The 22,299-nt window shown below is 35.9% G+C and overlaps 1 protein-coding gene and 1 long non-coding RNA gene across 3 annotated transcripts in view; one reads left to right on the top strand and one right to left on the bottom strand.

The window, feature by feature from the left end:
* Positions 1-22,299, top strand: part of LOC131689376 (uncharacterized) — a 40,755-nt gene that overhangs the window by 8,147 nt on the left and 10,309 nt on the right. For both annotated transcript variants that reach the window (XM_058974427.1, XM_058974426.1), the window contains one exon: positions 18,662-18,766. In XM_058974427.1, the coding sequence (XP_058830410.1) occupies positions 18,662-18,766 (105 nt within the window). The remainder of the gene's footprint in view (positions 1-18,661; positions 18,767-22,299) is intronic.
* LOC131689377 (uncharacterized) lies at positions 1,277-8,253 on the bottom strand. Its single transcript, XR_009305382.1, has 4 exons — positions 7,506-8,253; positions 2,182-2,264; positions 1,774-1,954; positions 1,277-1,717 (listed from the first exon to the last, which is right to left on the bottom strand). It is a non-coding gene; the product is annotated as an uncharacterized LOC131689377 (long non-coding RNA).

Here is a 22,299-nt window from a genome sequence, read left to right on the forward strand (position 1 = left end):
TATATTATATGGATGCTTGGCATTCGCACTAAGAACAACCATCAATATGGGTATCATTTGAAAAGTAGCCATTTGTAGAAGCTGTAAATTGATGATTGGCGCCATTTTGAAATTCAAGATGGCGGCTTTCGGTTACCACAAAACACTTGAAACTACCATAAATATGGGTGTCATTTGAAAGGTATTGATTAGTTGAAGGCGAAAATTGATGATTGGTGCCATTTTGAAATCCAAAATGGCGGCTTCCGGTTACCACAAAACACTTGAAATTACCATAAATATTGATGTCATTTGAAAGGTTTTGATTAGTTGAAGGCAAAAATTGATGATTGGTGCCATTATGAAATCCAAAATGGCGGCTTCCGGTTACCACAAAACACTGAAAACCACCATCAATATGGCTATCATTTGAACGGTAATAATTAGTAGAAGGCGAAAATCGATGATTGGCGCCATTTTGAAATCCAAGATGGCGGTTTCCGATTACCACAAAACACTAAAAACCACCATCAATATTGGGGTCATTTGAAAGGTAGTAATTGTTAGAAGACGAAAATTGATGATTGACGCCATTTTGAAATCCAAGATGGCGGCTTCCGGTTACCATAAAACACTGAAAATCACCATCAATATGGGTGTCGTTTGAAAGGTAGTAATTAGTAGAAGGCGAAAATTGATTATTGGCGCCATTTTGAAATCCAAGATAGCGGCTTCCCGTTACCACAAAACACTTAAAACCACCATCAATATGGGTGTCATTTGAAAGGTAGTAATTAGTAGAAGATAAAAATCGATGATTGGTGCCATTTTGAAATCCAAGATGGCGGCTTCCGGTTACCACAAAACACTGAAAACCACCATCAATATGAGGGTCATTTGAAAGGTAGTAATTGTTAGAAGGCGAAAATTGATGATTGGCGCCATTTTGAAATCCAAGATGGCGGCTTCCTGTTACCATAAAACACTGAAAACCGTCATCAATATGGGTGTCGTTTGAAAGTTAGTAATTAGTAGGAGGCAAAGATTGATGATTGGTGCCATTTTGAAATCCAAGATGGCGGTTTCCGGTTACCACAAAACACTAAAAATCACCATCAATATGGGTGTCATTTGAAAGGTAGTAATTAGTAGAAGATAAAAATCGATGATTGGTGCCATTTTGAAATCCAAGATGGCGCCTTCCGGTCACCACAAAACACTGAAAACCACCATCAATATGAGGGTCATTTGAAAGGTAGTAATTAGTAGAAAGTGAAAATTGATTATTGGCGTCATTTTGAAATCCAAGATGGCGGCTGGTAACAAAACACTTAAAACCACCATCAATATGGGTGGTTACCCCTCAGGTTTAAGAACAATTATTCACTAGTGGTCTATCCCCCATACGCTTGCTCATATGTCAGTGGCACCATAATTGCAAATGTGGCCATAGTCCCAACTACAAATATATTTGAAATGAATTAATCATCAACAAAAAACAAAAAAAAATGAATGCACAATTAAAATACTTGTCTCTTAGACAGCCAGAATTCTATATTATATTCCAGCCGGTATGACTAAAGTCAAATGGAATTGTAGTGGCTCGGAGCTCGGGTAAGCTACAGTCTTGTTCAAATGTTCCGTATTGCTCGATGTATCTGAAGTCAATAACCGAGATGACGTTGTTTCACCGGTGTTGACTATTGGAAGCCTCAGTTTGACATGACTGAATAGTTTCCTTAAAAAAATGTTATTATATATACGTTATACCACAACCGATCATCTTAACCATACCTGAAGTCACCACGCAGATGCGAGGTCATCTAGAGGCAACCAAGGCCCATAGCAACAGGTGGAATATCGAAACAAGCCACGCGGCTCGCTACCAACGAGTTGCCGATCCACGAGGCAGCACGTCGAAGCCACGTGAACGGAATCGAACGACAGCAAGGAGTGCAGAGGCAGCAGAAATAATCTATAAAAAGTGGTAGAAATTAAATTAGTCTTATGGCGCTTTCGTTTGTTCTTGGTGCTACACAGGTGTAGTGCAAAAAAGAGATAGACTGATTACACTCAGGTTTGAATGAGTGTAGCACCGACTACACTGGTGTAGTGCAGAGTCAAAAACGAAAACGCCATTAGTTTATCTTCCAGTGTATCCACAAGTAATAGTGAATAAATGTCGTTTCCTTATTTACTTACCAAATATTTTGAGGAGAAAAATTTCTTCAATTATTTATTTGTTTTCCGTTCGTTGGCAACAAAAAGTGCAACTCGATCATCATCTGCAAAACGAAACGCGTCAGATTTTTAATTTTTAGTTTGTGTAATTTTGCAACATTTTCCCTTTAGATAGATTTAATAGGTGTTTGAAACAAGACGACCTAATATGCACGGAATAAATTCTTCGATGCCGCACGCCATATTCTTTAGATTTGGAGTCACAGGACCGAATCAATTTTGCAACCCTGGGGGTATTGATGACAATGCTTTAAATATACGATTCGATTAATAGAATTAAATTACAGGACTAGATTTAAAATAATAAATATCCTTACATATCCAGCTGCTCCGCAAAACGATGCGAGGCTACCAAAATTTGTTTATATTTCTTTAACCGTATCCAGGCCTGCGTTGACGATTTTCGTTTTCTCAGTTTTCTCAAACCACTCAAAAGAAATATCAAACTGGGACGTCATCAAGCGGTAAGTGCGGTCAAATCTGAAGGGACATGAGCCACTCATTATAAAAGTGTTAAATGTACCACTATTTGCTATAACTTGTTCGTACGATTTACGTTTTGCCTTTCTCAATAGAAAACTGCTCTGAAAACCGTCTTTTCAACGGAGACCCGGAGGCTCGAGTGACATATACCATTCGATTCAGTCCGTCAATTCTCTGTGTGTATGTGACCACAATCTCACTCACTTTTCTCAGAGATGGCTGAACCGATTTTCATAAACTTAGTCTCAAATGAAACGTGCATCCTGTAGGCTGCTATTGAATTTATAATGGATCTGACTTCCGGTTCCGGAGTTACAGAGTGAAGAGTACGATCACGCAGAAAATGTTGATTTTAAAAAATTCTGTAATGAATGTATAAAGGTGAAAACTTTTTCAAACTGGTGCCACATCTACTTAGATTTGTAGTACTAGGTCACTAACAGCCATTCAAAGTCTCTTTGGTCACATTGGCCACCATCGTCGGTTCCGGAAGCCCCGGCGGAAGTATCCAAATTTAGAATTACAGTCTCATTGGTTTTTCGGAGATTCGACCAAACTTGGTCTCAAATGAAAGGTGTTTTATCCCCGTAAATGGCTATTAAATTTCATCTCGATCCGATTTCCCATTCCAGAGTTATGGGTTGTGGGGTGCGGTCACTAAGCAAAATCTGTTTCAAATCGAATATTCTAGGGGAATTGTATTGACCATTAGAAGGTAGAAATTGAGCAGCTTCTAGTGCTGCGAGGGAAGCTCCTATCTTTATGAAAAAAGAATTCGTGTTTCTTAACATCACTGTTTTCAAGGAAAAATAGTTTTGAAACCCTACATGCACTAGGAAAACTTTGGGAATGAAAGGGTTAAAAGCAATAGATAGATGATTTGAAAAAAGGAAGAGCGTCAGTACGATGATTTCCATTTCACCGAATGCTAGTTTACGAAATGGATGATTCTAGAAACATAGTTATTTTTAATGGTACTATCGAAGTACTTAGAAATATAGGGAAGATCCGATATTATCAGCCACCGATATTGTCTGTGCCTGATTCAGTCTACCCCCGATTTTGTCAGTGCATTGACCCCATTCTGTCACCTCTTGCATGAAAATTTGTTTGATGGGCTCTATCTAACAAGCCAAGTCAATCGTCTTAGATTTCAAAATGGCGCCAATCGTCGATTTTTGGCTTCTACTAATCAATACCTTTCAAATCACAACCATATTGATAATGGTTTTTGATGTTTTGTGGTAACCGAACGCCGCCATCTTGGATTTCAAATGGCTCCAACCGTCAATTTTCGCCTTCTACTAATTACTACCTTTCCAATGACACCCATATTGATGGTGGTTTACGGTGTATTGTGATAACCGAAAGCGGCCATCTTGGTTTTCCAAATGGAACCAATCATCAATTTTCGCCTTCTTCTAATAACTACCTACCATTTTGGGTGTGATTTTCAGTGTTTTGTGGTAACCGGAAGCCGCCATCTTGGATTTCGGAATGGCACCAATCATTAATTTTTGCCTTCTACTAAACACTACATTTTAATTGACACCCATATTGATGATGGTTTTCAATATTTTGTAGTAACCGGAAGTCGCCATCATGGAACTCAAAATGGCGCCAATAGGGATCTTTAATTTGGAAAAATTATGTCAGTGTTTCATATGTACTGATAGCGGGTGTCCTCACGAGTACACTCATATCATTCTTAAACCTTAATTATTCTTTTCTGATTTTTAAATTTAAAAAAACCAAATTAAATTCAACCAACAAACTGACAGTTGTTCTGCTAAATGACGTATCTGCAATTATCTCGTTCACCTCATTGTCAACCGGGTCAGCACCCCACGCGGCATGATCTGGTACAATATATACGCGAACGGAGGTCTTAGTGGAATGTACGTAATGTTTCAAAGATTTTCTTCCATTTAATTCCACTATGTTTTTTTTTTTTTTTTTTTTATTCCTAAGGCTAATAAATTTATTATGCTCAACATAGTGGAATTAAATGGAAGAAAATCTTTGAAACATTATGATCTGGTACTTTTGCAATCCGCTAGCAGCCTGCCATCCCAAGTTTCATCTGCAAACTATGGTAGATCTGATAAGGCAACCTATAGAGCTGTGCAAGTCGCATGGGTTTGGATGTGTTATTGTCTTAAAAGGAAACAAACTAAAACATGTTTTTTCAATAGTTTTTGGCCTAAAATTGAAAAAGGACTGAGATATTAACTCACGGTACTAATATGCATCAGAAAATGCCATGGTTTTCAGTGTTTTGTGATAATCGGAATCCACCATCTTGGATTTTTAAATGGCTCCAATCATCATTTTTTGCCTTCTAATAAACACTACCTTTCAAATGGCACCTATATTAACGGTGCTTTTAAGTGTTTGGTTGTAACCATAAACCGCCTTCTTGAATTTCAAAAAAAACGCCTATCTTCAATTTACGTCATTCAGAAACTTCCCAACTGCCATTGACCAAAAGGAAATGTTACCCGAAAATTCAAAAAAAAAATATCTGAAAGTAAACGCAACACTTTTTGGTTCTAATCACCTACATTTTTTAGGTGAGCACGCGCAGAAAAATAATTATTAAAGTCGAATAGAATGAGGGTTAAAACAACAAATTTATCAAATTGTTCAGTGTTCAATAAAAAATGTTTGTTAATTTAAATAAAACAATTGTTGAAATAACTCTGAATAATTTATTGGGTCAAACGTGAAAAAAAAATTGAATCAAAAAATGTTTTATTGATCTCATCATAACAACAATCGAAACAAAAATACAAATTTGTTGTTTCAATAAGTCCGTTTGGTTGCTTTAAACAATACAAATATTTGTATCAATACATATCAAACATTGAAATGAAAAAAAAACTATTTTATCAATTCAAATTGTACATTTCGTTGTTTTAAATATAAGAAACGTTCAAAATAATGGTTTTGAAATGTTGAGTCAACACCAATTTTGTTGCAAAATGTAATTATATTTGTTGCAGGGCATATAATTTCAACCATTTCTCCTTCACCTGGTACATTCGCATCAACTTCAGTAGTAACAATCGGTATATTTTCCGTGACACTATCGAGTGTCTCCTGTTCATCTGCAGAATTCACTTATTCTGGGCCAATTTCAGTAGCATCTATAAGGACTATTTAAGCAAGAGAAAACATCGCCACTGTCGCTGTAGCCTGACGAATATCTCGTACTACTAGAACTGTGTCTTCTGCAGAGTTATTCTATAAAATGAAGTTGAAAGCAAGCAAGACTTTATGGATGCGATCGTCTCTGTTCTATTCTTTGATGCGTCGAAAAATCTAACAGCAGATTTTTCGTAGCATTCGTTGTACCTTCAAATGAATAAATTGTTCTCAACTCATTGCGCAAGACTAAATGATAAGTAACTTACCACTGAAGAATTTTGTTATGTTTAGAACCTTCGGCATAGCGACGGCCTACTCGCGTAAGACCATTACTTCCGCGGGATGCTTTTGCTCAGTTAGTTCCTCGGTCAAATGCTCGCTTGATATCGACTTCGAACGACTCAACGAATCCGGCAGTAATGCCAACTTGACCTTTGTTGCTATTGAATCCAACAAATCGCTGGAGAGTATATTTTCTTTGGGATTTTGTTTTCGATGTAACGCATCAAAAACAAATTACTTTCGATCGCTTCAGAATTCGATTGTTTGTCGCACGTGTAAACAACGTTCTTATTAGTTAGAACAAACTTTTATCTCTTTGTTTCAATCCAGCAAGGATTGTCGAACTAATACAGGAAGACTTTTGGAATCAATCAGACGCATGTTTATGCTTCAATCACTGATTTATTTGAAATAAACAATAATTTGGTTGATCTTCGAAAAACACAGATAACAAAACCTGTAAGATTAATGTAATAGATATTTTGGTTGATCCAACCCAAAAATCCATTTTAGTTTAATAAATTCCTGGATTTAAAATGAAAATTTTATCTTGATTAAAAGTGAAGAAATAATTTGTGGAATTAAACATAGATAATTCTTTTTCGTGCATTTAGTCACTTTTTCCCATCTTACGATGACCGTCGTCACTCAAAATGATTATTGGAATCGCTCTGCCAGGTGACTTCTGTCACCTTGGGTGACTATAGTCACCTAAGTGACTGCGGTGATCGCTTTTTCGCTCTCACCTCACCAAACTAGGCGAGGTGACGCGTCATAACGGTGATAATACATTATTCTGTTTTTTAAATTTTAAACTTTTGTTTCATTAAACCTTTAGTAACATTGGAACCTTTGTTATTTTCAATCATTTGCTATATTCGACCTTTTATCATTCAACATTTCGTCGCATCTTTTAGAATTACCCCGTTTACTAAATTCACACCGCTTGAGGTTTTTGCCTGCTTTTGATCAATAGACTCGAATTAGAATTGTTGCAGCCTGGAACATTTGGCATATAATTGCCAAACTGTATCGCTTTGTAGCTGCTATTGTTACTAATTACTTTAACCTGCGTGTGTCAGGGGCAACAAATGTCAATCTAATGGGCCCATCATATGTAAGAACGAGAAAATATTTAATCACCGCTAGCCGCTGCCATTGCCCTCTAATAGTTATATTCTATTTTAACTCTAGCGATATGCATTTCAGACATTTCCAAAAAATATGAATCATCAACGTCCCATCATGAGTTCAATGTGTCTTTCGAGGTCCGATCGGGTTTCGGAATGATGCGGTGGCCGCTATTTAAGTACTATGAGCAACTCAACATGAACCCACAAGCAAAAAATAAACAACGTTTCAGTACTCACCGACTCATGTTTTAGATCCAGCGCTAATTGCTTTATCCTACGCTAAGGCAAAATGCATAGCGAAATTCATAAGATTCATCTTATGATGACTAGAAAAGTAACAAAACTATGATTTCATAAGATTAATATGGAAAACATACGACTTGTATGATTACCTTTACATTTTACAATTTATTGCATATGTCAGTCGTTCGAGTTTCATACGAGCATCTTATGATTCTCATAAACATAAGAGAAATGTATGATATTGTCTTATGATAATTCAAAGATGCCTTATGGAACATGAAATCATTGCAAACCGATTTGACCAAATAAATGCCGTTTCATAAGATAATCTTATGATTTACATACGTGCTGCTTGTGGCTAAAAATTATACGATATTCATGTGAAATTCGCTGTATTTTTTGCCTGAGTGTAAGTTTCTAGGCTGAAATAAATTAATCATTAATTTTAGTTGAAATTATTGCATTATGCATTATAATTACCATTCTTTTCCAGAGCCACTTCATGCAATTTGATTCACAACAATAACAATGGCTGTCAAAAACATTACCTACTACTTTGTTTGAAATGGACTACCCAAAATATAAGTACAAAGCGATGAACTTGAATTTGAGTAGACGTCATTATTCAATTCCTACCCAACACGAAGTTCACAGCGACCAACTCAAATTATGGGTAATCGCCATGTTCAAATTTCTACCTAATTTTGGGTTGCCCATGTATAAACTTTCCAGTGAGCAAATTTAACCCAAAAAATAGGTAACTTTGATTTTCAGTGTAATTAGTATTCGTTTTGTTACTGGTGTCGGAATACTTACCAGAACCAGCCATAATGCCGGCGTATTTTCCAGCTGAACTTTACTGGAATGGTTTGCAAAAAAGAGATTACAACCTCTAGAGAGAATGTTGCTAAAATTGCGTTGCAAACACTGGTCGAAACGTCGCCTGATCTAATTAGTTTGACAGTAATTTTTGTGGATACAAAGAAATCAGATATACCGCAGCGAAACAGATTGTTCAACCAGTGAATGCATAGATAAATGGCGTCTTGAGGTAATCTCTATTTGATAACTACGGTGACGCATGATTCTAATTCTGTATTTTGCTACTGCATAGAATTTTTTCACAAAACTAGGCAGAGATGGCGGATGACCTAGGTAGTATAAGTAGTACTACCCACTCGAATATATCTGAGAGGGTAATTACCCACTTGGAATTTTTAGAACAAATCTAAAATTTGAAATCAGGCGAGCAGATGTCTCGCACGCACAATACTCCTCTGTCTGAAATCCTCGATGTACCACGATGTCATGTGCTACAAACGCACCGGAGGTAATTTTATCAGATTGTTATGCTAGTATGAGTATTGCAAAAATGCGGTATTTATCTAGTCCCACCACGCTTTTAGCCTAACACCGGCCCTGAAACTATTTCACGCCAAATATCATATGATGTTACACTCAAATGTTTAGTAAGATCACTGCGGTTGTGTGCCAAATATGTTTAATTTTATCTTACAAATCTAGTTCACAATTTGAAGAAACACTGTTTCGACCAAAAGAGCTGAATATTGAACGATGTTCATGATGTCAAGAGGTTAGTCACGATTTGGCAATTACGATGTACATTGGCGTTATATTAGTTGATGAGGTTTCTATCTGATTTTTCGGGCATAATAATGTCACTCACGTTTATAATTTGAGGAGCTTAGTCACAAATTTAATATTCGTATTGCGTTGTATATTATATGTACAATTTAAAATTATTCTATACTTATAATTATAATATTCCAAAATTTTGTGAAATTGTTCACGTGACAATTTCCAGACCTGGTGCAGAGTTGCTTGAAAGTGCAAATGATTAGAGATATCTTCTAAATTTCACAAGCATGAAGCATATCATGCACAAAATTGCACATTTCATGAAATTGGAAACGTATTTTAATTTTGTGAATTATTTTACGAATAAAAAGGGTTTATCGTGACTAACATACTCGGAATCAGGAATTAGTTTACGAAGCTCGAAGGGATCCATGAATATTATTTCGTGAAACTAAAGCAGTAGTTTTATAACCTCATCCACAACCACAAAAACCTGATCATGATCAAGATGTAATAAATCATTAATCAGTTCACGTCAAACCATGAACAATGTTCCTAAATTTATAAATAAATTCACTAATCAACACTTGGTTTATGAAAAATGTTCATCAACTAGCTGACAGACAGTTTGTCAATGACTAAGCGGAACCCGTGAAGTTCATAAAAAAATCAAATGTCTCCAAAAATAAAGCAGGCGTTACGGAAAAATAAACACGTTTATAAAACACATGAATTTCTGTTAACGGTCCTGTTTCCGAACGTAGAAACACGATTATTCCAGAATTCATGGCACTTTATTTCCGAATTGGGGAACATTTTTGTCGGTATTGCGATACAAATTGGTCGTCCTTACAAGCATTTTTATTTTCATAATAGGTCGATCAGCCACTTCATGAAAACGCTCGAAACCGAAACAGTTTTCATAGACGACGGAGATAACAAAAGGCGAAATGAATATATATTAATACTAATAAGAATTACTAATATATACGCAGCCATCCTGAAAACAATATGGTTAAAATAAAATGGAAAAATCTAACTGGCAACTTCCTGGTGCCTTCATAACTACCAGTAAAATGCTGGTAGACTCGGGTCTCCCGATATTCCAACTTACGGCTAAGTAATACGCTCAGTTGTCACGTGTCTATTGTTCCTCTACTCTCGCTCTCCAGGTTTTATAACAAATTTCGGATCTATTTTGAGCTATTCAGTTTCAGTCTCCAATTTCCAGTAAATCGTATGTTACGGCATCAGAAAGCTCGAAAGTTACCGATTTAAAACATTCGACGCACATGTTGCTATCTAGTTTGCTCGGAGTCATCGAAGTCTTTCCATCAGAATTTGAATACCGTACGCTCTTATTACAAATTATAGTTGATGCAGATGTACGTTTGTGGGTTCATATTTTCAATCTCAAACATATAATTTTTTTCAAAACAACCACGACGGCTGTGAACATTTTTTACTTTCGTCATCGAAGGTTGCTACGATGGAACTCATCCACTAAGTTTGGTTTTCAACCTTGTTATAAAAATAAAAATTTATATTACAAAATCGATGCTTTCTTAGATAATGTTCAGTGGAAGCCCATTGATATTTAGTTAGTGGTTGTGTGTAAAGTAATTACAATGCTTCTTGGAGAATCTAAATAAAAAACTGATCAATATGGTTCGAAATGAATTCAAAGCGTTTGTATATACGATTGACTATGATCATGTTGCAATATTACCAAATGCTTGGGAGACGTTGGAAAAACATGACTCTACAAAATTTCAGTGTAAATCCGAGACCAGATACCGGAGGTACTGATAACTGAACATCAAGCTTTCAATGTGTGTAAGAAATATATCTGTCATTTTTAAATGGCATCAGTAAAATCAACTTACCAGTGCTACGATCGGCTAGCAGACTTCCGGCAATCGACAGACGGATCTTGCATGCAAACATGGATACGATGGTTATTCGCGTACATATAAGGCGATATTTATATGTAACGAATGCTTACACAGGTTTTCCCGCAAAATATCTTCTAGCTTATCCATCGATTCTGTGTCTGAGCTGACCATAATAAATAGAGTTTTTGCAACATGAATAAATGCACGATGATTTGCAGAAAGTTTGGTTGAAATTGGTTGAACATTTTGAGAACTAGAGCCCACTGAACATCCAAATTCATAAAAGACACTATATGAAATCCACTTGATATTGTCCTATGAACTGGTGATAGATAGGGGAAATCACGTTGCAATAATAGCTGTAACACAACTTTGAACACGTATTTTAACAACTTTCACAGTTAGGCACAAATCTCCGGCTACATACAAGGAACAGGGCATTTGAGCCAATATATTCTGATTCCTGATTCACCTTGAACTGAACACCTTTAGTGAAAAAAGATTAACTATTCGTGGTATAATGCGGATGTTTTCAAAAAGTGATTCATCGATATTGAAAGTTGCGTTCAATACATTTTGTTAGCTGAACTGAATTTGGACTAAGTTTTACATGACTCTAGTCCACCTCATTTGTTTCGACTGTTGAAGACAGATATAAAAGCCGCCTGTCATTGATCGGATAGTAAGACGAATGTGGATGGTCCGAATAATCAACTGCTGACAGTTGTATTTCTGACACTAATTTATCTTGAAAACAGCTCCACATTTTCATTATACTCTATCATTAGTGTTCATGTTCACTACTCAGTATTGCGTTTTTGACGAATGGAAAAGATCAACATATCAAGCATTTCGTTATTTTTCGCAGTGTATATTTTCTAAAATTGATATAAACTCTTTTCAATTAGCATGCTAGATAAAAGCATTGATGTCAATGAAGTCATGTCATCTGAGTCAACAAACAAGCCAAATTGAAGCTAGATGGCCATGGAATATCATTATACGCTAAATGTTTTCACAATGTAACAAATGTTCGATTACGAATGGTCATTTATGGAACGGTGTTTTCAGAACATTCTACATTATAAATTGGGATAAATTCATATCAATATTGATGATCAAAATGAAATAAGCTAGATACAATGCTTATTTTATTGAGATATGTGATTATAAGCACATTTATTCAACATTTTCTTTTGACCATATATTATCCACATTTACGCTGTGCATGCAAACTATTACAAACACCATAGTGTTGCCGATATGGATGTAAATAAACATCCCTTCACCCAAATCTTTCGGACAGGAAATTCTGATTTTTGAGTACTTTTTGTGGAAGCAGTGAATTGAAAAGGTTTCTTTGGAATGTCACAAAAGGATCAAGGTAAGTTCAGTATTATCTTTTATTTATTTACGGAGATAACCTGACTAGAAAATTGAGCTACGGAAATGAGCCATGTTGATTGGATTTTTACAGGACCAACAATTTTCTGGACAGGAAATCTTAGTAATAAATGCATATTTCGCTTTTCGGTAAATTCCTAAATATTGTTTCAACTTCATTTTAGGTAGTAAAAAGATTTCAATGAAATTGGAGCGATATTTACGGAGAAACAATTTGTTTTGCGGAGACGTCACATAACCACAGTTTTCATTGAAGTGGTCCGTTAAGAACGGTTCAGCGGTTGCTGAGATAATTACATGACATTAGTGCACATACATACATACCCACACACACACACACATACAGACATTGTCTCAATTTGTCGAGCTGAGTCGATTGGTATATGAGACTTGGCCCTCCGGGCCTCGGAAAAACTTTTCAAGGTTTGAGCGAATTCTATACATCTCTTTTGTAAGAAATGTAAAACCATTTCACAAATCACATTTTGCATAAAGATGAGTAAAATTTGTTAGTTTCGGTCAAGATTGAAGATGTCCTTATTTTGCTCTCGATCAATTTGGTAACCCTACCTTTACCCGCAAGTAACGTTGCTGTTACTGTCTAAAGATTCTGGACAGAGTTGCCAGTCTTCTTGATATGCAGTCTTCGATTCTATCCTGACATGGCTCTAACACTCATGCAATATTTACATCATACCATATTGTCTATCTCGAGATAATCTAGCATTTCGTCGAGTTCTTGCTATATGGGATACACACGAGTGCGATCGAAACAGAAACAAACGTCAAAACTTTTTTTCACTCGCGCTGATGCGAACTAGATGGGCGCGTAACTCAACGCACGGGCCGGTGGCGCATGGCTGAAAAGTCGCAATGTGGATTTAAGAAAAGATTCGCAATATTCATAAGGGGCCGTTCATAAACCACGTAGATTCATAGGGGCGACAAGGGCGTCTGGCAAAAGTCTACGTTTGTCTACGAGAGGGGGGGGGGGAAGGGGGGGGTCTTTGAAAAAGCCTACGTAGACTTTTATTTTTTGTTATTCTCGTATTACTAATTATTAATGGGATTTAAAGATAGTTGTATTCAAAATATCGGTCTATTCAGTATTTATGCAGAAACTTCAAAGCTAGTACACTATTGAGGTAACTACTCGTTAAGCGACCACTCAACCCAGAACCTACGATTTTTTCGGACAACCTCACACGTTGTTGTTTCTTGCGTATTTTTTGATATAGTTTTGATCTAGGAATAATACAAAATGACAGCTCTAAAGACGATCGCCCAAAATTCCTGTCAACGGAAGATTTTGACTGTGAAATCGTCTGAGACACCACTAGTTAGCAGACATGCATGGACCATTAAATGCATGAACCATAAAAAGTTAAAAAATGATCAAAGCTAAGCATTGTAACAACAAAACACCCGATTTTTAACAATAAGTAGATTATTTTTTTATTTATTATTTATTAATTTCGGTGGATACTCGAATAGTAGGGTTACCAAATGGACTGAGAGCAAATTAAGGACATCCCTGCCAAATCTATTCGGAATTGGAGCCTGAATCAGTTGTCATTTGAGCCAGAATTCTGAAAAAGTCGGGACCCTGGCTTATTTTCCAGTAGTTGAACCGGGACGTTGAATCTTGATCGAGACAAATCGGAATGGTGTAGTGCCAATATTGAACGAAGATAACCACTTTGGCCAAACCTCATATCGAGCTATCCAACAAATTTTGGTTACTTCTGAGTAAAAGAACTTTTGGTTGGAATGAGTCGCGGAGAGTATGCATTAACAAAAACAATCGCTGGAAGTATTTGAAATTGACAATAGAAATTGATTCTCTTGGAATAAAGTTGATCTGAATAATTTAATACAGGGTGATTCATCATGACGTTTTTTTTTGATCTCGCAAAAATTTGAAAAAATGGAGTAAATCGCGAAATGTTTGTCAATCGAAAGAACATTTTGTCCATTTATTGTTTGAAAACAATTTCTTTTAAATGTTGACCATGTTGACGCTTGAGGTAATCCATTCGACTGGTCCAATTTTTGATGACGAATTTGAGTATTTCAAGTGGTATCTGGCTAATTAGTCGAGTAATGTTGGTTTCCAATGCTTGGGAATGTCACCGCCACTATGTTTTCTTCAATGCGTGCTGAATTTGGTCGATTTGTTCGCTAATCATCCAATAACGAGAACTGCAACTTTTACTCTTTGATTGTATGCGAATGACTCCACTAGTTGGCCGATTAAGTCGACCATATTATGGTCGGAGTGCATGAAACACATTTCTCACAGATCGCTGATTTTCGAAATACATTTGAATAATTTGAAAATGGTAAACATACCATTGATAACATGACATGCCCTGTTAAAAACCATCATGTTAAACCACCCTGTATATGCCAAGATTTGAGACTAAAAATAAGGACATTTGAAGTAAATAAGGACGCTTTCCAAAAACCTCGAAAATAAGGACATGTCCTTTAAAATAAGGACGGTTGGTAACCCTACCGAATAGAAATGTACTGTAACAAAACCATGATTTTCACTGTGACAGTACAATAATTTACAGTAAAATTTAGTGTTATGTAGGGTGACCATACGTCCTGGTTTCCCAGGACATGTCCTGGTTTTGCATTGACTGTCCTGGTGTCCTGGGAAGTCGAGGAAAATGCTTGATTTGTCCTGGTTTTTCTCCTGTAAGCCTAATATATTTCTATTTATTCAGTCTTCGATTTTCACTATGCTCCAGACCGCAGTAACGACCGACCGCAACCATAACTGCAACATTTACTCATCCCCAATCAGAATGCGACAAACAAAACTTATTATAGTCGAATATCCCAATTGTACCTTCCGATGGTTTTTTTAATCTCTCAAGAGTGCCTCGTCAATATCGATGAAACAGTTGGATTGAATGACGATTTAGGCGCTTCTTCTCGGCTTAAATCGTCATTCAATCCGGGACCCGAAGAATTCCCTTTTGTACCTCTAAAAAGACACATCGGCATTTTCGTGCTTCTGCTTCTACTTGAGTTCTCTTGCTAGTGGATTTTTTTCGCCTTACTGGAAATCCATTCCATAAAAATAAAAATAGCACCTAATCAGTTGCTCTGCTTGTCAACAGTGCAGTGAATCAAACGAAAGTTTCTACCTAAAGTCTGCTGTCTATATGTAACGTGACAGTACTATGAACAAGCAAAGCAATCGAATAATAAATTTCGTCCCAAGCCAATGTGAACAATAAAGCACCGTTACTTTCATCGATTCGAAATCGATCATTTATTTCAATATGTTTGAAACTCAACAGTAAAATTCAACAGCAAATTTGCAAATGCAGTATAGACTGACGGAAGTCGTCGTTATACACGCTAACCACACTCGATACTGATAACGTTTAAAACTTTGGCTATAACGGAAAGCTACGCTATGGAAGATAACATGCAATACGTCATTGAGCATGAAAATGTTAGGACCAAGAGACCCGTTTATATTGACAATGATAAGATTGATAAGCGTCTGCACGATCTACACCTGGGTACTATTAATAAATTTATTACAACCATCATGTCGGAACACGTAACGGTTGAATCCTTTAAGTTAGAAACCTGGAGAAAATTCAGGTATTTCCAACGGTTTTTGTTTCGTGAGAATGCGAGTGACCTATTCCTTTATATCTGAACTTTCAATTCAAAGCAAAACTCGTCACCAAATCTCAAATCACGCTGTGCACGTATGAAGAACAGACCCCTGTGTGCCCTACGTTGTTACACCGGAAGACACACTACCAGAAACCATGTACACAAACCTCTAACGAAGCAATATCAACTGCAAGCATACCCATCATCCAGCCCTTCATCAACATCAAGTAAACCACAAACCACCGGAGTTGCAGCTCAGGCACCAACGAATACTGGAACAACAGAACGTACGCACAGCGTGAACCATCATTGTGATATGCATACTACTTTCCAAACAACAGCCAGAACCACCGATAATAAAGTAAATAACAAAGAACACGAATACGCGATCGTGACCCGTAGACCCCACAAGCAACTGAAACCAGATAATCGTGAAAGCCCATACAACATTAACAGCGAGAATAGTATGAAAACGATAAACCTAGAGAAAGCGGACTAAGTGAATCACAAGCAACAAGAGGCAATAAAATAAATAGATTTTCAACAAGAAATAAGATCTTTACGCAAAGTAACAAATCGCGTATACAAGATCCGATGGATATACAATAAAATTCGATTTATATTTATTTACACATTGATAATATTAAAAGTTCCACGGCTCAGGTAATACATTGAGGAGTGTCGAATAAAATGCGTGTGAAATATCTAATGGACGATTAACATGCCTTCACGCCAGGACGCTGAATAGCGACTAACCGCCGAGTCACATCCTACCCCAGTCAAAAAAATTCATCGCGACGGGCATGAATTGAATTTTGTTTTCTTTCAAGTTCACGCAGGGATGTCAATTTTTTCAAGCTCTGGCTCAAACTGGTATTATTTTCACCAAGCTATCCGCCAGTTTTCATATAACAATCGATTAAACGGAGAAATTTTTGGTAACAACGGTAGGTTTTGCAGCTCTCAAATCGAGAGATAATGCTTGTCAATAGAGATTGCCAGGCATAGCGCAGGGAAGCTACTTGGGATCACTGATGTTTCTGATTTACGTCCATGTCGTGTTTTAGTACTGAAAACTCCTCGCCGGTACTGCACAGACCATCTCAGCATTAAACGTTTGCTTATGGTGGTCTAGCAAGAACTGCCACTGTGGAACTCCGATGAAAGACTTTCTGGCAGAACTCTTCCTCCCAGACTCCCATAACTTTTTTACTGTCCAAGCTCTGCCTGCCAGACCCCAGAACTTTTCAACTGCCGAAAACGTGCGGAAAAGGCAATGTCGATTGAGAGGTATCGGGGGGAAGCAGTACCCTTTCGACTGTCCTGGTTTTTTACTCGTTTGATATGGTCACCCTAGTGTTATGCTACAATACAAAAACAATAAACTAACGTTTTTACAGTAAATTTCAATGTAAAATAGACTTTTTCAGTTAAAAAGGGTGGTTATGTATCTTAACATTAAAAAAATCAATTTTTCTCCATACATTTTTATCTCGAAAACAGTAAAACTTAATGTGAATGCACTGTATCAGTTTTTTGCTGAACAGTGAAATTCATTGTTACATGAAATTTTATTGTAAATCTACTGTGAGAACTTGGCACCGAACAATGTTGAAACAGTAATAACTATAATATTTATTGTTTTATGATTATTTGTAGGGTAAATGGAATTGTAAAATTCTATCCGGGTAAAGCAGTAGTGTAGTTAAACTTCTACAACAAAGTGTTTACTAGAGTTAATCAGTTTCTCTTGCAATCACTTACACTGATTTCAAAATCTTTAAACATCCGTTAAATTTTACGTCTTGACCCTATGCAACTCCGTGCAAACCGGTTCTACTATATTTATCTTCGAAAATATTCGAAGTTAATCTTTGATACTTTGCGATGATACTCTTAGGTGATACGGCTATTAATTATATAAGAAATATAAATATTTTTGGGAAGATTTAAATGGCTTCGTTCCCTTAATCAAATAAGGCAATTTAGATTATCTTATTATCTTAGAAATATTGAAATTTGTTCACGAAAAGTGAAATTTGTGTGCATGTTTGGTTTATTATTTTAGTTTGGATGATAGTACACATCGACAGTATTAATTTGTAATTGTTTCTTATAATTTAACAATTTTGAATGCACCAGTAAGGCTCAAAAAGTGTTTAGCAATTCTGCATTGTTGGCGAACTTTGGCCAAAATTTAAGCTAGTTATAGCAATATATCTTTTTACATATATTTGAGTGACTATCCTTGAAAAGAAGTATTCCGCTACACAAACGTTGGAAAGCACCTTGAATCGGTATTAATTGATTTGATCAATCATAGATAAAACACCAATGTGAAAAACCTTTCTTTAATATTTAAAAAGCTTGAAATAAATCCGAACGCTAATTTTTAATTGAACATCTTAATGTGCTTCTTACTAAATATTTCCTGCGAATAAAAAAAATTAAAAGTCTACGTAGACTTTTGGCGTGGGGGGGGGGGGGGTTGGTAATAGTCTACAAAGGTCCACTAGGGGTTAAAAATTCTCAAATTTCGGTTTATGTGGTTTATGAACGGTCCCTAATCAAATATAACTTATTTTCCTCTCTCTCTCTTCGCAGCCATTTAAAAAACTAAACCAACAATTTGCTTGCTACGAACTGGATCAACGCAACGATGGTGACCAAATTCAATCCGTATTAGGAGAGTTAACCGGGGCAAGAAGCGTAAGTATTATTGTGTAGTTTCAGATTAATTTTGAATTCTCAAAGGTCCCCCTCTCATAATGTGGCAAATGTCAAAGTAAGCTCAGATGCCAAATTTCACATCATTTGGACAATTTTAGACCCCCGCCTACTTCGCTTGAAATTTTTGAAATTGGTACTATGAGAAAATATGAAGGAAAAATATATTAAATGCTTTATATATATATATATATATATATATATATATATATATATATATATATATATATATATATATATATATATATATATATATATATATATATATATATATATATATATATATATATATATATATATATATATATATATATATATATATATATATATATATATATATATATATATATTAAATGCTTTTGAGAATTCAAAAAACAATATTTTTTTTGCAATGCCCTAACGACGTAAGTTGTTTTGAACACTTATTATCATTGAAAATGCTTTACTCGGCTATATGGAGCTAGAAATTCGGCCCGCTTCACAAAAATATTGCATAATTTTAAACGACTTTAGTGCTGTTAATTTTTGATTGGTTTGCGTTATTTAATCATCAATCGATCCAAAAACCAAACTTATTGATTGCTACTTGACTTTGGTATTCAAACTGTACACTATTGTAAAATACGTATTATTGTAAAAAGTTTACGTTTTGTTACTTGTTAATGGATTTTCATATTTCGAACACTAATCGATTAACGGCACATGTTAGTTTACTCCCCGATCACATATGTTAGAATTTGATATACACCCTTCCCGTAAACATAATTTATTATTTGCCCTCCGACAATTGCAAAATATAAATTTTAGTGCAACACCATGCTCTTTGCTATGCTTTTAATCTAATCGATTATTTCAATTAATCAATTAATCGATTACATTTAGTAACTTTGTGAAATATATTCGATACACCCTAGCGCTCTTCTGAAGGTAAGCCCATGCTCTATAAATTGAATAATATTGGTTTTTTAACAAAATATGAAATATTATTTTCCAATTAAATTTTCCATAATTCATTTTTTTTCATTAAACGTTTATTTGCAAAAGCTTTTTCGCGCCGGGGTCTATTTTTTACATATGTTATAAAACTGTCACATTATAGTAAAAATTCACTTCCTAATACTAAAGTTCTAGTTTTGAAATTTTCAATTTTATATCATCGAACTGTAACTATTATGAATCTAGAACTGTACAACAGAAGTTATAAACCTGTTTCAAATGAAGCAATAAAGAAAACGGCAGCGTGTACCAGTTTTAATGTTTGAAATAATAAAACAAAACGCAAGATGATTGTTTCCGTTCCAGTTTTGTTTTGAGCCTCATATATAAAATACAACGCTGCTTAATATGCTCTACGGAATTTGAACAACATAAAATGTTAATGCCTGCAAATCTGAGATAAAAAACTTAGAGGGCTGTGTACAAGACACGACCATTGTTACATTGAAAATGCAGCATGACTAGCGTACACCATGTGCAAATTTATTTCATTGTATCAATATTTCATCATTTTTCAGGGCACACACCCATTACGTTGTTACTTTTCATGTTATTGTCACAAAATCGTTCTAGTACACGGAGATGAACGTCCCTCTTTGGCAGCTCATGTAAAATGACTACATGTGAAACATGGCAAGTTCTTTTATCAACTTTGCGATGAAGATGGAAGCCTTACCTTTTGCGTTGCGTTGCGTAAGCACGGTATACTTCGTAGATTGCAGACTGATGACTCTCATTTCCAGCCAGACTACTTGAGGAGCATTGGTTGGGAATAACAATTGATCCAGTCCCAGCGAGAATTTCGCCTGAGAGCCACCATCGCGGGCCACGACCGTCTTTACCGTAACTTGGGATGAGAAAGGAAGTGTTGATGTGGTACTTACTTAACGGAAGGCCCCGACTCAGTGACACTCCCATAAGTACCACGGATTGGGTAGTGGGTGGGTTGTTAGTCAGGATTCGCTTCAAGCAAGCGATGCGACTGAGAATATACTTTCGTGCATAAGATGTTTGAATAGTTTATTGACTGTAGGATACGTAAATGTTCTATGCGTTTAAACTCTGGGTAATCGTTTATCGAGATTGTTTCATCGAAAATAACTTGAACTCCGGACAGCCGGCTGTCGGGAGTGTTGTCGACAATGTAAAATGGACCGTAAACAATGAGTTTGAAGTGTTATTGTGGAACATTCATAAATTATGCCACGCAAAGATTACCCAACACTAACTAACTCTCTGTCATATTACCACGTTATTTGTATCCTTGGTCTAATACGAATCAAATGATTTTAGTTTTTCCTTCATTTTGTAGCAGAACATTAATGCCGCTACTCGGAAAAGTGTTCACGTTCCATGGAATTTCCTATATACATGGCGCAATCGTGCGTAAAACGGCCGATTGCGCTAAAGCACATGACGCACAGTGTCGCCTAGCCGGACAAAACCTCAAAATTTTATTTTAGATTTTTCATGATTTAACATTTTTATCTGTTTCTTAACAGGTTGAATAGAGTTTTCTCAAAATATTAAGTCCCGAGGACGAGAGTTCGATTTTTCACGGAACTTCAAAAGTGGAATAGTTGATGAATTCTGAGGAAAACTGTTTTCAAACCTAAGTTATTCAAGTGAATATATCTTTTTAGTTAAGATCCCGATTAGGGCCGAACTGATTTCATTTGAAAGGTTATTTGCTGGACTTATAGCTGCCATTCGTTTTAGTCGATATAAGCCTTTCTTCTCTCTCAGACATGAAAAATAATTTAAAGTTATAATGTTCAAATTGGCTGCACTTTTTTTTGAAACGGTTCGGAAAGATCGCTTATTGTTCATGATACTTGAAATTTAGTGTACTTTCCGAAAATGAATATTTTGTTTTGCCCCTTTCTGCCACGAGGTATGAAACAAGATGATTTTTCATACGTCTGATGGAGACGCATGGTAGCCTTTGATTACCCAGGGTTCGTAATATAATTCATAGATGTGCCTTATCATTATCAACAACTGAAAAAATGTGTATTCTGCTAAAAAATTGATCGCACATAATTTTTTGAAAATGAATTTTCGGATATAGTGCATTTTATATTCGTAAATGTTGAATTTTCGAACCACCCTAAGTACCAACATTTTGAGGAAATAAACAAAAAATAAAAATCAAATATGAATTCAGCGTCACAAAATTACCCTAATGTGAAGTTTTCATAAAATTCGGGCCACTTTTGAGGTTTTGTCCGACTTTTGTATGGAAGGTGATCACTGTGTGACGTGCTCTCCTCCCATTTATGTCACAATTAGTCATATCTCTTCCTCCTAATAGCGTGGCAGAATTTGTAAATTGTGGTTGGTATAATCACAAGCATATTGAGATCCCGTAACTTGAAATTTTCCACCTCGTTCGAGTAAATGTTGCGATATTACAATGAAGACGCGAAACAGAAAAATATTAATGCTGCGTTCCTAAACGATATTAACATCATGCACGAATCAAACACCCCCCGTTTCCAAATAGTACGTACTTATTC

This window comes from Topomyia yanbarensis, chromosome 3 (genome assembly GCF_030247195.1).
Source record: "Topomyia yanbarensis strain Yona2022 chromosome 3, ASM3024719v1, whole genome shotgun sequence".
In the NCBI taxonomy this organism is placed as follows: Eukaryota; Metazoa; Arthropoda; class Insecta; order Diptera; family Culicidae; genus Topomyia; species Topomyia yanbarensis.